The sequence below is a fragment of the Clupea harengus genome, unplaced genomic scaffold (genome assembly GCF_900700415.2).
Source record: "Clupea harengus unplaced genomic scaffold, Ch_v2.0.2, whole genome shotgun sequence".
Classification (NCBI taxonomy): domain Eukaryota; kingdom Metazoa; phylum Chordata; class Actinopteri; order Clupeiformes; family Clupeidae; genus Clupea; species Clupea harengus.
In genome coordinates, this window is record NW_024879877.1 from 2,550 (window position 1) to 18,013 (window position 15,464).

General features: G+C 48.2%; 1 protein-coding gene across 1 annotated transcript in view; it reads right to left on the bottom strand.

Moving 5' to 3' along the window:
- Positions 1-3,056: 3,056 nt before the first annotated feature.
- The window catches only part of LOC105912777 (alpha-2-macroglobulin-like), a 38,054-nt gene continuing 25,646 nt past the window's right edge, over positions 3,057-15,464 (bottom strand). The window contains exons 27-34 of the mRNA XM_042705337.1: positions 11,922-12,072; positions 11,639-11,829; positions 11,313-11,528; positions 11,082-11,215; positions 3,746-3,836; positions 3,598-3,666; positions 3,373-3,478; positions 3,057-3,249 (exon numbers count right to left, since the gene is read on the bottom strand). Of these exons, the coding sequence (XP_042561271.1) occupies positions 3,209-3,249; positions 3,373-3,478; positions 3,598-3,666; positions 3,746-3,836; positions 11,082-11,215; positions 11,313-11,528; positions 11,639-11,829; positions 11,922-12,072 (999 nt within the window). The 3' untranslated portion in view covers positions 3,057-3,208. The remainder of the gene's footprint in view (positions 3,250-3,372; positions 3,479-3,597; positions 3,667-3,745; positions 3,837-11,081; positions 11,216-11,312; positions 11,529-11,638; positions 11,830-11,921; positions 12,073-15,464) is intronic.

Consider the following 15,464-nt stretch of genomic DNA (forward strand, 5'->3'; position numbering starts at 1 on the left):
GCACTATATTTCTGACTGACTATCTCCGGTCAACATCAACTTTAGCGGTCGTTGCCTCTGTGTTGGTGGCGGTGTAGACCGACTTCATGTCGGACAACGCACATGGAGCTGGAAGCTCAGTCCACAGTAACCGGGTCACCAAAGTGGAATGCAATAACTATGTCTTCATATGATTTTGCTACGCATTTGAGGTGCACAGTCACTGCTCTCTGGTAGGGGGACACTCAGCCTGTCTTGTGTTCCATCTAAAAAATTGAAGAAATATATTGGTAAATCAAAATCCCTACAATACAATTCAAGCTCAGACAGTTGCCATAGGACAGATTGATAACCTGAGATAAAGGCAATAGCTATGACTCCAGATGCGTTCGCCACACATTTGACACAGCCTAGAGCTGCTCTTGAGTCAGTATTGCAGACGCACCTGTACCACGCCGGCGAGCTGTGGCACCTGCTGCCTCCGCTCTTCCACTACGACTACACGCTGGAGGAGAGCGGTGTGCAGACCAAAACAGACCACTTGACTTGGTCTTGACTGCTTGGGTCTTGGAGGAAGGACAGTCCGGGATGGGATAAATGCAGAAGACAAATTCACGGCGACCTCGGCCTGCGTGTGTGTGTGTGTCCTGTGTCACCACCTAATATATGCACGTGTGTGTTACTGAGTGTCGTTGTGCCACAATAAAACTGACTGAAGTCAGCCTTGTTTGTTAAAGCTGGCAATGGCATGCTGTGAAAGCTTTTCTTCCATTTGTGCAGGGTATTCCAGCCCGGTATACAGAACTACATAGGGCATATCCTGGATGGCTAGTGGGAAAGACACAGGTGTTTATTTGTCCTTCACATATGCTATCAAAATGATTTTGAGGATGGTACCAAAACTGGTTGCCTATAAAACCATACCTCAAAAAGTGGCAAATTGTTGCATAGTGTTACTTTAAAATCACTGGCTATTAAAAGGACTATTAAAATTATCCAAACACCGTCATCTGTTGTAAACCATCAGTTGCTCGTAGTTTGATTGTTTTCTTCTTTGTACGTCACTTTGGATCAAAGCCTCTGCTAAATGGCTAAATGTAAATGTTAAAAAAAGTTGTGCAACTACCACGATAACTGGGAGAGACTTTTTAAAAATGATCCTCTCTATGATGTAAGGATGGCAACTGCACAACACCGCCCCTGTTCAGAGCCACATGCAGGGTCAAAATGTCAGTGAAGTCCAGCAGGTTATTTAGTCTTTAAGTCACTCATTAAGACACATTATTGAATTTCCTTCCTCTAGAGGCATTGTTGCAGTACTCTCACTTGACTTGAGCACTGATGACTCGGCCTCGAGCATTGACTACATTCAGACTCGGAAGTCAAACGAGATATGGGATGAGATAATACCGTTAATACCGACGTAGTTTGATGTCACATCTTCTCTCACAATCTCCGCACAACCCCGCCCAGTCTCTCCCAACCCCGCCCAGACTCTCCCAACCCCGCCCCCACTCTCCAAACCCCGCCCCCACTCTCCCAACCCCACCCCCACTCTACCAACCCCGACCCCACTCTCCCAACCCCGCCCCCACTCTCCTAACCCCACCCCCACTCTCCCAACCCCGACCCCACTCTCCCAACCCCACTCCCACTCTCCCAACCCCGACCCCACTCTGCGTCTGTACAACTTCTTCAGACATCTTGGGGCCAGCAATAGCCGAAATGTTTCCATGAATGTAAAGAGTTTTAAACGGTATCATTAGACACGGATACAGAGACAGACTCAGGCACAGAGACAGAGACAGACTCAGGCACAGAGACAGACAGACTCAGACACGGAGACAGAGAACGCCATACTTAGTCATCTTGGAACGACTGCATTTCTGATCTGATTGGTGTGAAGTCTCTCTCTGTGGGATGCTGCTGTAGTCTCTATGTACCCCATACTCTATGCTACCCACCCCACCATACTGTCATGCACTTATTCTACCCCATACTCTATGCTACCCACCCCACCATACTGTCATGCACTTATTCTACCCCATACTCTATGCTACCCACCCCGCCATACTGTCATGCACTTATTCTACCCCATACTCTATGCTACCCATCCCCACCATACTGTCATGCACTTATTCTACCCCATACTCTATGCTACCCATCCCCACCATTGTCATGCACTTATTCTACCGCATTACCAGCAACGTAAATAATTGCCACCATCGACATATTTTTCGGTTTCATTCCTCTACTTACCCATGTAATAGTAACCTCACGAGCACACTGTATACCCACTAAGCTGTTCTACAATACTTGAATGCTCTCTCCCCACCTTATCCACTATCAATTTGGTATGCATCATGTATATACCATGTTATGTTTGTTTGTATTGTGTATATTTACCACATGTATACGTGTATGAATTAATCTGCCATGTTTCTGATTGAATCCTCTCCTCCTCCTCCCCCTTTTGCCACAAGCCCTCCATACCCTCTACCCAGCCAGCTCCAAGCAGATGGGCCCCCCCTTATGAGCCGAGATTCTGCTCAAGGTTTATTCCTGTTAAGTGGGAGTCTTTCCTTGCCCCTGTCGCCATTCTGCTCCAGAGAGGTTTAGCATTCATGTCCATGCAAGCCTACTGTAACGCAAAGCTGATGATTTAACATTGAAAAGCTTTCCTGTCACCAAGGTTACGGTATAAATATAATGTGCGCAAACAAAATGTATATATAAGGATGTGATATGTTTCATTCAAGTATGTTTCACAAGTGTATTTTATATTGTTATAGGGATTTTCACATCAATCATTTATTTCTGAGGAAGCCTGGCTTATTATCATTATTAATATTATTATCATTATTACCAATTATATTTAATAAATGCCATAGAAAGTTATGCAACTTAAGGAACATGAAGGCATAAATAAAAGTGTTCAACTTCTCAGATGTGTATGAGGTTTAAACAAAGATATCAAGATGTTTTAGGAGCAATTTAGATTTAGAAGTTTTACCGAAATACAGGCCCTGGTAATTCTAACAATAAAATAATAACTCTGAAATATATTAAAAAGGAAATACTCATCACGAAATGTACATTTATTCACACATATTTCTTTTAAAGAAACGTAATTTCCATTTGAAGCCCTGTCTCTTTAGCTGTCTAAAAAAAACAAAGTTCACTCACACACACACACACACATATAGATTCAATACATCAGGACACCTTCTCATGCACAAGGGGAGGAGTACTCTGCCTCAGCTTGGTCACCTGATTGAGAGAGAGAGAGAGTGAGAGAAAGAGAGAGAGAGAGAGTTCATGGTCAGGTAGATGCAAACAACACTATCTTCCATAGGTATTTACATGTAACTCTGGTTTTTAAGGGAGTCTTACTGGTCTGGTAGTAGTCGTACACCTTGACCACTGCTGGCTTCAGGTTGTTCACTGGGAGATCCTGTCGTATGGTCAGGTGGTAGGAAACAGGTAAACCCTTAGGAACCTGATACAACACAAGCAGAAGCACATCAGATCGACGTAGAGCATGTGTAGAGACAAGTGTGACATTTTAGGTAAACCTGTGAGAAAAGTGATTCTGAGCGCAAGTGATCTATTTCTCACCTCTGACAGATACACAAGGATGTGGTCATCTTTCTTATCGACTCGGTCCACAAGTTTGCTGCCCTGTAGCTGTTAAGACAGAACCTTCATCAGTACCATTATGATAGATGATCCACTGACTAAGACAGCTTTAGGATGGACAACTTACCCTTTCAACAGAGGCAGAGTCCGGTGTGAAACCAGATAACATTTTCTCATCTATTATAACCATGTTGGTGCTCTCCTGTGGTCCATCATACCTGCACAAGCAAGGATGAATATTTGTCTCAATCAAGTCATCTTTAAATAGAACAGGAAGCATGTGAGAACTAAACGAGGAACATGGAACACTCTGGTAAGGGTGTGGTTAGCCCATGACATCAGTGCAATTGTTTCAGACAGACAAAAGACACTTCATTCTGCCTTTCCTGTGGTTCCCTATCGCAGTCCAACTGCGATATAACAGATGGGACATGACGTAGTCACGGAACCAATCGAAGCACTATTCACTCACGCCGGAAGGCTGAGATTCGTCCAATCCCTCTCCTGAGCCCGCCCCCTCAGGAGCCTTTAAGTAGGGATGGTCACGGTCGAATCAGTCTCTTAAGAAACTTCGCCTCGAAGTGGTCAATCAAGACACTATTTCTACGCTCTGCAAAGTTAAACTTTGTGTGCTTTTTACTCTTTCGAGTTGGTGAGTTATTCGGGTTCTTTTACCCTCACTAGCTCTGAGTGCTACAAGTTCGACTTACTATTAAGAAAGTCGAGTCGCTATCCTAGCTGGTTAGCTGGCTAAGTCCCTGCTAGCTTCCTGCTACCAACGTTTTCAGTTGTGATAGTGTGCTCTTGTTAACTTTCTTTTCATTTCAGATAATGTCCAGGCAGGCTTACCCCGACTGTGGGCACGCCAAAGACAAGGGCGACCACCACTGCCGTTGCGTGGTCTGCCTCGGCAGGGCCCATGTGGAGGCGGCACTCAGTGGCGACGACCCGGCCTCAACCTCTGCGCTAGCATGACGCTAGCGAGGGCCACCAAGCGCCTAGCGTATTGGGAACGCTTAGACGCTAGGAAGGCGACTCCAGCACCGTCTGGGGAGATTCCCCCTGTAGGGCTGCGCATCCCTTCGGCCCCGGGCAGCGTGGTGTCAGGCAACCGCTGTGTAGCTGCAGCCGCACCCGCTAGCCTCTCCCCGTCTGACGAGAGTTACCAAGTTAGCTCATTAGCTGGCTAGTCCACTGACTACCCTGCGAACTGGGTTGCTGCCTAACTGCCGTCACCGTTGGGAAGGTAAGCGAACTATGTCTTACTACCTTCACTGGCTTAGTGCCGCGAGTTAAGGCTTATAGACTTAAAAAGTTTGAGTTAGCTACCTAGCTTGTTAGCTTGATAGCGGGCTAGTCCACCGACTACCCTGCAAACTAGCTTGTTGCCTGACAGTTATCACCGTTGGGAAAGTAAACGAACTCGGTCTGTACTCCCGTCACTAGCGTGAGTTCCGCGAGTTAAGACTTTTTAGACTTAAGAAGGTTTCGCGTTAGCTACCTAGCTTGACTACCCACTGACTACCCTGCTAGCTAGCTTGCCGTCAACGGCTGTCACCGTTGGTAAGGTTATCGAACTCGCTCTGTACAAATTTTTCTCTCGTTCCAGTGCCTCAGCAGGCTAAATGCCTCGCATGCTGGGACCACAGGGATGTGAGACAGCCGACGCCTGCTCAGATTGGAGAGACTCCCCAGCTGAGCAGTGCACACCGTCGGCAACAGGTAGCGGGGAGTCCGGTAGCCGCTTAACTGCTGCAGCCGCCCCCGCTGCACCATCCCAGTCCTTCACCCTCCCTCCTGGTAACAGCACACCACGAGGCAGTGAAGCTCCCTCACTGCTTTCCAACCAGCCCATTCCAGATGTGGATTTCAGGCTGGAGACGGAGAGCCTGCTGGACAACAGCGAGAGGGACGTGTGAGTGGTCGACGACACTGAAATGGGCTAGACCGCGGGCACCCTCTCCCCTGGTCTCATCCATGACCCTGAGTCAGCAGCTACTTGACGTAGCACTGAGGGCAACTGTCTGGCTAGGGCTCCTCCTCCACCCAGCACGCAATCATCGCTGCTGGATGGGGAGTACTACTTTGGCCCCCCTGTGTCAGCCCCCACACCGAAAAAGACTACCCGCTGCTCACATGCAACCTTCATGTCAAGCACGGTGTGTCAGTTCTCACAAGCACAGCGCTCACATGTCACAAACACTGCCCCTGTAGGCGCAGCAGTAAGTCATGCGTGTGTAAATTCCCCCTCAATGCATCCACCACGGCACCCATATGCCCACATTTTTCAAGTGCCTGCCGTGGGAGAGGGCTGAACAGGTCCCAGCGAACCTGATCGCCTGCCATTGAAGGGAGGGGAAGTGGACTCCCCACCACCATAAAGACTGCCCGCCGCTCACATGCAACCTTCATGTCAAGCACAGTGTGTCAGTCTCCACAAGCACAACCCTCACATGTCACAAACACTGCCCCTGTAGGCGCAGACATAAGTCATGCTTGTGTAAATTTCCCCTCAACATATCCACCTCTGTATCCATACACGATGTGATGGTGTGCCCTCAGATCTTGACCCCCTCCCTAGACAGAGCGGGCACAGATCTAGACATGGGCAGATTGGCAATGAGCGGGTTTTACTCCCGACCAATTATTCAACTCAAAGCTGACATGTTGCGAGGAGAGCTGGCACGCATGCACTGCGTCGCCATGGGTGCACTGCAGTTTGCCTGCCCCCCCCCCTCCCAGGTTCAGAGGGGAAGTCCAATCTGTAGTTCCGCAAGAGCAGGTCAACTTCCTACAAAGAAAGAAAGACCCCTTGCTGTAAGAAGGGGGCAATTCAATAGCCCCACACGGGAGGCAGTCATCGCCCTGCTATGGCAGCTGGGGCTACTGCTATTCTATTATCTGGACGACGGGCTACTTGCAGTCGTGCAAGGGAGGCAGCAAGGCAAGAGTGCCACCTAGTGGTGTCACATTTACATCGCCTAGGCCTTGTGGTGAACAGAGAAAATAGCGTTTTGGGCCCCAGCCAAACCGCGCTTTTTTCTAACTCCATCTACCCCAGACATCAGAGATTTCTGCGGTTTGCATTCGAGGGGAAGGCGTACCAGTTCTGCTCACTCTCGTTCGGCCCAGCACTGGCCCCAAGGGTCTTCACAAAGTGCGGGGGCTACGTCTGTTCTTTGCGCTCGCTCAAGAGCAGCAGTGGTACAAGACTGCCATCTACTGGAGGCACACTTGCACCGCCTCGGCTTTGTGATAAACACAGCAAGAAGGTCATGGGATCGATTCCCACATGGGGCGCTGTTGGCTCTGGGGGGCAGGTCCTCCTCAGAGTGCACAGGGCTATCTCCCGGGCCTTTCTGTGTGGAGTTTGCATGTTCTCCCCGTGTTCACAAGGGGTTTCCTCCACTAAGGACCCCAACAGAAAAAACATGCAAAATAACAGAACACATGTCCATCCCTGACCAAAGATGGATAGTTCACTTCACTTGGTCCCCGGGCGCTACAAGCCACCCACTGCTCCTGGGGGGTCCTTGAGGAAGGACAGTCCAGGATGGGAAAAAGCAGAAAATAAATTCACCGTGACCTCAGGCTTACCTGCGTGTGTGTGTGTGTGTGTCCTGTGTCGCCTCCATATATGCACGTGTGTGTTCCAGTGTGTCATTAAAAACCTGACAAAGGTCTTAATTATAAAAAAGCGTTCTGCGCCCAGGCCAAACCACACATTTCCTAGGCATGTCTCTAGACCACCTCAATGAGGGTCAGTCTGTCTCAAGACCGAATAAAAGCCATCAGATTAGGCGTGCATCAGTTCAAGCTGGGGCAGACAGTCTCGTCCCTGTGCTGCCAAAGGCTGCTGGGCATGATGGCATCAGCCGCAATCGCTCTCCCTCTGGGGATTTACATTTACATTTAGTCATTTAGCAGACGCTTTTGTCCAAAGCGACGTACAAGGGAGAGAACAGTCAAGCTAAGAGCAATAAAAAGCATGGTGTAACAATAAATACTACTTTACATGAGAATTAGAAAAACAACGACCTAGAAAAAAGGAAAAAGAAGTGCAGGAATGTAACTGCTGAAGTGCAAGTTAAGCGCTAGTCAGGTGCCAGTTAGGAGGGGAGGTGCTCTCTGAAGAGTTGGGTCTTCAAAAGCTTCTTGAAGGTAGAGGGACGCCCCTGCTCTGGTAGTACTAGGCAGTTCGTTCCACCAACGTGGAACTACAAATGAAAATAGTCTGGATTGCCGTGCTTGCACGGACGGCAGTGCCAAACGACGCTCACTAGATGAGCGCAGCGTCCTGGGTGTAACATTTGCCCTTACAAGAGCATTTAGGTAGGTGGGAGCAGAACCAGCAAGCACTCTGTAGGCAAGCATAAGTGACTTGAACTTAATGCGAGCAGCTACTGGCAGCCAGTGGAGCTCAATGAGTAGCGGGGTGACGTGTGCCCTTTTCGGTTGGTTGAACACCAGACGCGACGCCGCGTTCTGGATCATCTGTAGTGGTTTCACCACGCAAGCCGGCAGGCCCGTTAGGAGGGCGTTGCAGTAGTCAAGGCGGGAGCTCACCAAGGTTTGCACCAGCAGCTGGGTGGCATACTGGGTTAGGTACGGCCTGATTTTGCAGATGTTGTAAAGCGCAAAGCGGCACGACCTGGAGACAGAGGCGATGTGGGCCGTGAAGGTCAGTTGGTCATCAATAATGACCCCGAGGTTTCTTGCTGTTTTGGATGGAGCAAGAGATAAAGAGTCAGTATTGATATTGATGTTGTGGTGGATGACCTGTTTGGCTGGGAAGACCATCAGTTCCGTTTTGGCCAGGTTCAGCTGAAGGTGGTGATTTTTCATCCATGTGGATATATCAGCGAGGCAGTCCGAGATCCGCGCCGAGACCGTGGTGTCCTCAGGAGGGAAAGACAGAAACAGTTGAGTATCATCGGCATAACAGTGGTAGGAAAAACCATGCGAGCGGATGATAGGGCCCAACGAGGTGGTGTAAATGGCAAAGAGAAGTGGTCCCATCATCGAGCCTTGGGGCACCCCAGTGGTGAGGCGGTGAGGTACAGACAGCTGACCTTGCCATGACACGTTGAACGAGCGCCCAGTGAGGTAGGATTCAAACCAGGAGTGCGCATTGCCAGAAATGCCCATACTTGACAGTATGGACAGAAGGATGCGGTATGCATGTTACGTATGCGGCCTTTTCAGATATGGTATCTCTCCTTAAAACTCAGTTCTACCAAGAACAGACACCACAGGATAGCGTTGACCTCCAGATGCAGGAGAGCCCAGACGATCTGGGGGACTCCGCAGTTCTTCGCGGCGTCGGGCCCCATGGGCATTGTGACACGCCGCGTAGTGGTGACCACAGACGCCTCCACAAAAGGGTGGGGGGCAGTCTGCGAGGGGAGTTATGTGAACGGTCGCTGATCTGCAGCAGAGGTGGAGTCACATATTAATGTGTTAGAACTGCGAACGGTTTTCCTGGCACTGCAGCACTTTCTGCCCACGTTAAGTGGTCGACATGTGTTGGTAAGGACGGACAACACTTCAGCCATGGCGTATATAAACCGCCAAGGCGGAGTGCGCTCCCCGTCGTTGTACCACTGGGCGAACCGCCTGCTCCTGTGGGCGGCGGTTCACATCCGTTCCCTCAGAGCAGTTCATATTTCAGGCCACCTCAACTACGGGGCAGACCTGTTATCGAGGGGCGACCATCAGGCGGCAGACTGGTGTCTCCACCCTCAGGTGGTCGATCAGATTTGGCTGCGTTTTTACAGGGCCCAGGTGGATCTGTTTGCCAACAGACAGAACACCTGCTGCCTGCTCTGGTTCTCGCTGGGGGGCGACAACCCTCCACTGGGCGTGGACGCACTGAGCCACCAGTGGCCGAGTTTGCGTCTGTACGCGTTTCCCCCGGTCCCGCTCTTCCAGCAGGTGCTGTGCAGGATAGCGGACGAGGGCAGAGAGTTGCTGTTAGTAGCCCCCCACTGGCCCAGTCAGCCGTGGTTGGCGGATCTGATCAATATGTCGGTACAACCGCCTTGGGAGCTGCCTCTTCGGAGAGACCTCCTATCTCAGGCGTGCGGAACGGTCTGGCATCCTCAGCCAGAACTGTGGCATTAGGGCCTGGCACCTGAAAGGAGCAGGCTCCTAGCCTCAGGCTTGTCAGACGCAATGGCTACAATACAGAGTGCCCGGGCGGTGTCGACCCGGTCTTTGTATACGCTAAAGTGGCGCAGTTTTGAGCGGTGGTGTGTTGCGCGTCAACGCGACCCCGTCAACTGCGCGCTGGGCGTCATATTGGAATTCCTACAGCAGTTGTTAGATGAGGGGAAGGCGGCCATGCAGGCATCAATGGCAATTCCCCGGGCAGCCATCCGCTAGCGTCACGCAATTATGGCTGGAGTGAGATGCCTCAGGGTGCCTGACAGGCACCTCATACCCTCATGGGATCTGCTGGTTGTGTTACGTGCTCTCACAGGGCCTCTAAAGACCGCTGTGTTACTGGCACTGGCGTCAGCAAAGCGCATTGGTAACATGCAAGCCCTGTCCGTTAGCCCATCGTGCCTTCATTTCGCGATCCCGTTGGATAGTAGAGGCTATCGTGTTGTCATATACGAGATTGTCTTTAGATCCCCGGGGAATTTGCATGCGCACTCTACGCAGGGGGTCTCTTCTTCCTGGGCCTTATTGAAAGGAGTCTCAGTGGAAGAAATTTGTAAAGCTGCAAGCTGGAGTTCTCGCCGCACTTTCATTAGATTCTATATGTTAGAGGTGGCCGAACCTAGTTTTTTACATGGTGTTCTACAGGCAGGCGATCTTTGAATCCCCGGGCCTGAGAATGGTAAAGTGATGTATGTGTTCATCAGCGTCTATGTGTTACGATGCGAATGAACCATTCTAGGTTTTTTTTCTCCTACGGGCGGGGGATCGCTGATCCCCTTGGCCTATGTACAAAGGAAATGCCCTGTAATGTTCACCACCAGCTGCTGTATGAACCTCTAGGAGGGCAAAAGCAATATAAAGTTGGTGTGTGTGTTGGCTGCCACTGTATTATCACGCATGAGGATATGCGGTCCCATCTGTTATATCGCAGTCCAACTGCGATAGGGAACGTCTCGGTTACTTACGTAACGTCGGTTCCCTAAGCAGGGACCAGATATAACAAGAGTTGCGTGTACAGTGTTGCTCTTAGATTAGGTTTTCTACGCTCAGTTTATTTTCCAAGATTGATTCGACCGTGACCATCCCTACTTAACGGCTCCTGAGGGGGCGGGCTCAGGAGAGGGATTGGACGAATCTCAGCCTTCCGGCGTGAGTGAATAGTGCTTCGATTGGTTCCGTGACTACGTCATGTCCCATCTGTTATATCTGGTCCCTGCTTAGGGAACCGAGGTTACGTAAGTAACCGAGACGTTACTTATCTTACTTGTAGGGATCATACTCTACATGGGGTTACGTACAGGACTGTGATGATTAAATTCATGGCCTGTCCATTGGCCTTGTTGCACTCTCCCTCAGTCAGAGGCTTGGCTTGAGTCTTAATGCTCAAGGTTGAGTGCTCAGTGGGAGTGGGGATGTTGTAGAAAAGAGCCACCTGTTACAGAAGAGGATTTAGACATTAATAAATAGCCTTAACAGAATATCCATCATTAACATTCAAGAACAAAGCAGAAGTGATCTTTCAAACTGACCCCCACAGAAGCACATGCAGAGCCCTTGACTTCTACGCTGTACTTCCCAGGAACGTCCTGCAGCGCCCTCTCCTGGTACAGTAATGTGTTGTGCTGGTTCACGTCAAACTGGTGTTTGTCCCCACCTGCTGACTGCACTGTCACTGTGCTGGATCCATGTGGGCTGAAGACCTTGGTGGCGTACAGAGCCAGAGCCTGCAGTGCCACCACCGTGTCCTGAGAGAACACACACTTAACCCTCAGTGTGGGCAAATACAGAAGCTGGACAAAAGCCCATACACAGCAACACAAATAACACGTTTCAAAAGGAAGTGTTTGTGGATCACCTGTGTGGAAGAGAAGCCTCCATATGGATTTTGCTGCTTCACCAGCCAGTTGAAAATCCTGGCAGCATACCCTAAGTCAGCAGCAGTCAGTGTGGTTTTAGTGAGAACAGCTAACAGCACATAAGAGCTCGTCTCAACCGCCAGGGAATCAGCTTGCTCTGATGAGGACTGAGACCAGTGCAGGAGACTCCCTGAGAAGATATGAGCCACATGAGATGAAGGCCGCAGGTTGAAGCGTTGGGTTATCTGCGTCTCTTCAGGCACACTGTAAAATGCTTCCTACCATCAGGGGTTGCTACACTGTCCAAGCGCTTGAGAAGCTGAGCTCGTATGTCCTCTTCTCCAGCGAGACTGAAGGTGTAGGCCAGTAGAGCAGTGGAGTAGGTGTTGGAGAGGTCACTGACGGAGGACTTTAGAAACGTCAGCGTTTTTTCCTGGAAAAAAATATGATTTTCTTATACAATTTTCTCATACGCTTAAAGGCAACACTTGTATTCTGTTATTCTCTGAATATGACTGTAAATTCAATAGTATGACACAACAGTGAACTGTGAATGAAACCTCTGATAGATTTGAGGAGGTTTGTCTCAGTTAACTTGAGTGTAAGAGCCAAATTCATGATTTCATGTGTTATAATAATTTAGTTTAAAAAAGGTGACTGGAGATAAATCATTTCATTATGATTTGAAAGAATGTTTAGGTTAAAATGTATAATTTAGTATCGTAAATAAAAGCTGAAGAACTTCTGAATGTAAGCTTCCAATCAGATAGCGCTACGTCAGTGTAATACCTGCGTATGGGACTTTTAGTTTAGATTTGAGCTCAGAGACATTGGAAGCGACAGTGGCGTTTCTACATTAGGGGCAGGTGGGGACTGCCCCACCAGATCCAGATGATGCTGTTGTGCAGAAAGCTCAATACATTCGTACTTCGCGGCGAAATATATATATAATTTTTTTTTATGCAAAGTAGCGTGAATATATGTGTGTGAATAAACTTACAAGCATTATTGTTTTGGAGTAATTTGATTCGTGTGTTTTTCTGTCTGTTTGCTTGTTCTGTGAAATGCAGCTCTCCGCTGTCCCTCCCTTTCCGGTGGGGCAACGGCCCACGCTGCCCCACCGTTACTATGGAAACACCAATGAGCGTGAACCACACAGGCCAAAGTTAACATTGAGCGGTGGGGCACTTTCAGATGTGCCCCACGAAATCTGCCTGGCAACTAGACTGGAATAATGCGAAAACCGCGAGACCTGTACCCCGTGACAAAGAAAAAAAAAACATACAGTCAGATCAAAATCAGACAGATCAATGCCAGTAACGTTACTGCTAGTTAGCTATCGCTAGTTTTCGAGTATTTTGGAAGTGTTTTAATTCAGCCTACAATGGATAATGTAGACTATTTGTTGAGGATGCAATTTAGTACATTGTCGTTGGAAGAGAAATTATAAATGAAACAGAGTAAACAGCAGAGACTGAACGCCCTCTCCATGCTTTCCATTGAAAACCCGTTAGTTCATGGACTGGTGGATTTTAACAGCAAAGTCATCAGAGGTTGTCTCAAACAAAGAACCACCGCGCCAACTTCCTATTTAAGTGATCTGCATTGGTGAGTGAAACCTTTTTTTTTTTGGAGCTGATGGTATCAATGCAATCTGCAAGGACATCGTCTTTTTACAAAGTTTTGTTCATTTAGCAGCATGTTTTGTTAGGTGGTGGGCCGAAGCCTCGTATCTGTTCAACTTTGCATTTTAATTTAGGAGGACCTGAATTTCTAAAGTTGGGATGAATATATAATTTCTAACGATAAACCAGTTGTTGCCAGGACAGTTTCCCGTGGAGTTTGTCCAACCCATAGTGTAAAAGTTTGTTAAACTCGCCGGCTAACACAGTTGCCTACTAAATCAGTCGAACCAATAACACGATGTTATACTGGTGTAAGAAAATGATTAACCAATCAGATGCAGCCTTATTGACACCCGTTTCACCGATTACTCATGTTGACATCTTTCACTGCTGCCGCGACAGCTCCAACCCATTGAAACGGAGACGTGTTGTAAGTAATAATTTGATCAGTATTAGGCCGTTTTAAAACATGTTTGTTTTCTAAACCGTCTTTTTCATACGTGAGTGATGGTGTAAATAGTTTTAGTTCGCTAACGTGCCGTAGTTTGTACTATATAGCCTTGCTTACGGTTAGCTATGCTATTTGTTAATACCTCATTTACCTTGTCTCTGTCAAGTTTAATCAACGTTATTCACATTGTATGGAGTCGATGGTAGACTCATAAACCAATCAACACAAAACGTTATAGTCTAAGAAATATTTAATCATCAAGGGGGAAAAGGAAAGGTAAGGGGAAAATGTGGATTTCCTGAGCACTGGGACCAGAGCCACAAGGCTAAGGTCGGTTAGTCCACAAAGAGCCACCCCTCCCTGGCAGTTACTGCCATACCAGGTTAATGCTAAAGGGGTGAGATCTCTCCCTAGTCCTATTCTAAGGTGTTATTATCACAATTTGTGCACTTGCACAGGTTGGTACATGGCAGCTCATACACTTTGCATGTACGTTTTCCCCTGACACAGTTTTTTTTTTGGAGGAGCAGTGAACAAGCTCAAGGATTGCCTCTGGAGCTGGTGGAAGTGACATCCAGTCCACCTCATAGAGCTCCCCAGCCATCTTCCAGCCATGATTGATTGGAGGAGGAATGTCTGGGTAACACTCCAGGCTTCTCCTGTGCACTGCAGCCTGGGTGCTTGCCCGCTGAATATGTTGTGCAAAGAGTCCTGGTTTGGAGGCAAGTCTCGCTCAGAATATCTGCCCGACTTGAACAATGTAGCCCTGGCCTTATAATTTCCTGAGAGGGCAGTCCATAGAGGTCATAGGTCAATGTATTCTTTTTCTTAATTTAGTTTTTTGTATGCTTTAATTTTCCAACACGCATACAGAGCACTGACCTGTATCACACCCGGAAAATGGATGGAGACCTACAAGGCGTCACACTTCTCCTGTCCAAGATGGCTGTGCAGTTTGATAGATCTGTTATTTGGGACTCTCTCCCCTTTACAGTGTGGAAATACAGGTTCACATTGATGTGGCTACAAAAGGACAGTGCCAGTACAAAGACATCTGTGTCTTCATCCAGATGGCATGGCATTTGCTGCCATTTGCCATGATGACTGTCACATTGCCAATTAGTCTTTGCAGACGTGGTCCAGTGGTTCAAATACATCATCTTGCAAATTTCATTGTTTTCCCCCACATGCCAGATATTTTTTTCCATTGTTTTGGTGTTTTTTGTACATGTCCATGAATCCTTTATTTTTTGTTATCCCTGTTCTGCACGTGTAATTTGTAATTTGACCATGTAATTGGGAATGTGACAGTCATCATGGCACATGGCAGCCAATGCCATGCCATCCGGATGAATACAACCGTAGAAATTCAAGAGCTCAAGGAGCTTAAACTATCCAAGAAGAGGCAGACACCAGGATGCTGTTGCATTGCCGCTCATGCCTCAAAAAACCTGACCAATATTGTATGAGCCCAGACACAGATGCTTTGTTCTGGCACTGTTTGTAGCCACATCAATGTGAACCTGTATTTCAACACTGCAAAGGGAGAGAGTCCCAAATAACAGATCTATCAAAACTGCACAGCCATTTTGGACAGGAGAAGTGTGACGCCCTTCGTAGTCCCATCCATTTTCCGCGTGTGATAGTCAGGCTACATTGTTCAAGTGCAGGCAGATGTTCTGAACGAGACTTGCTCCAAACCAGACTCTCTGCAACATACATATTCAGCGGGCAAGCAACCTGGCTGCA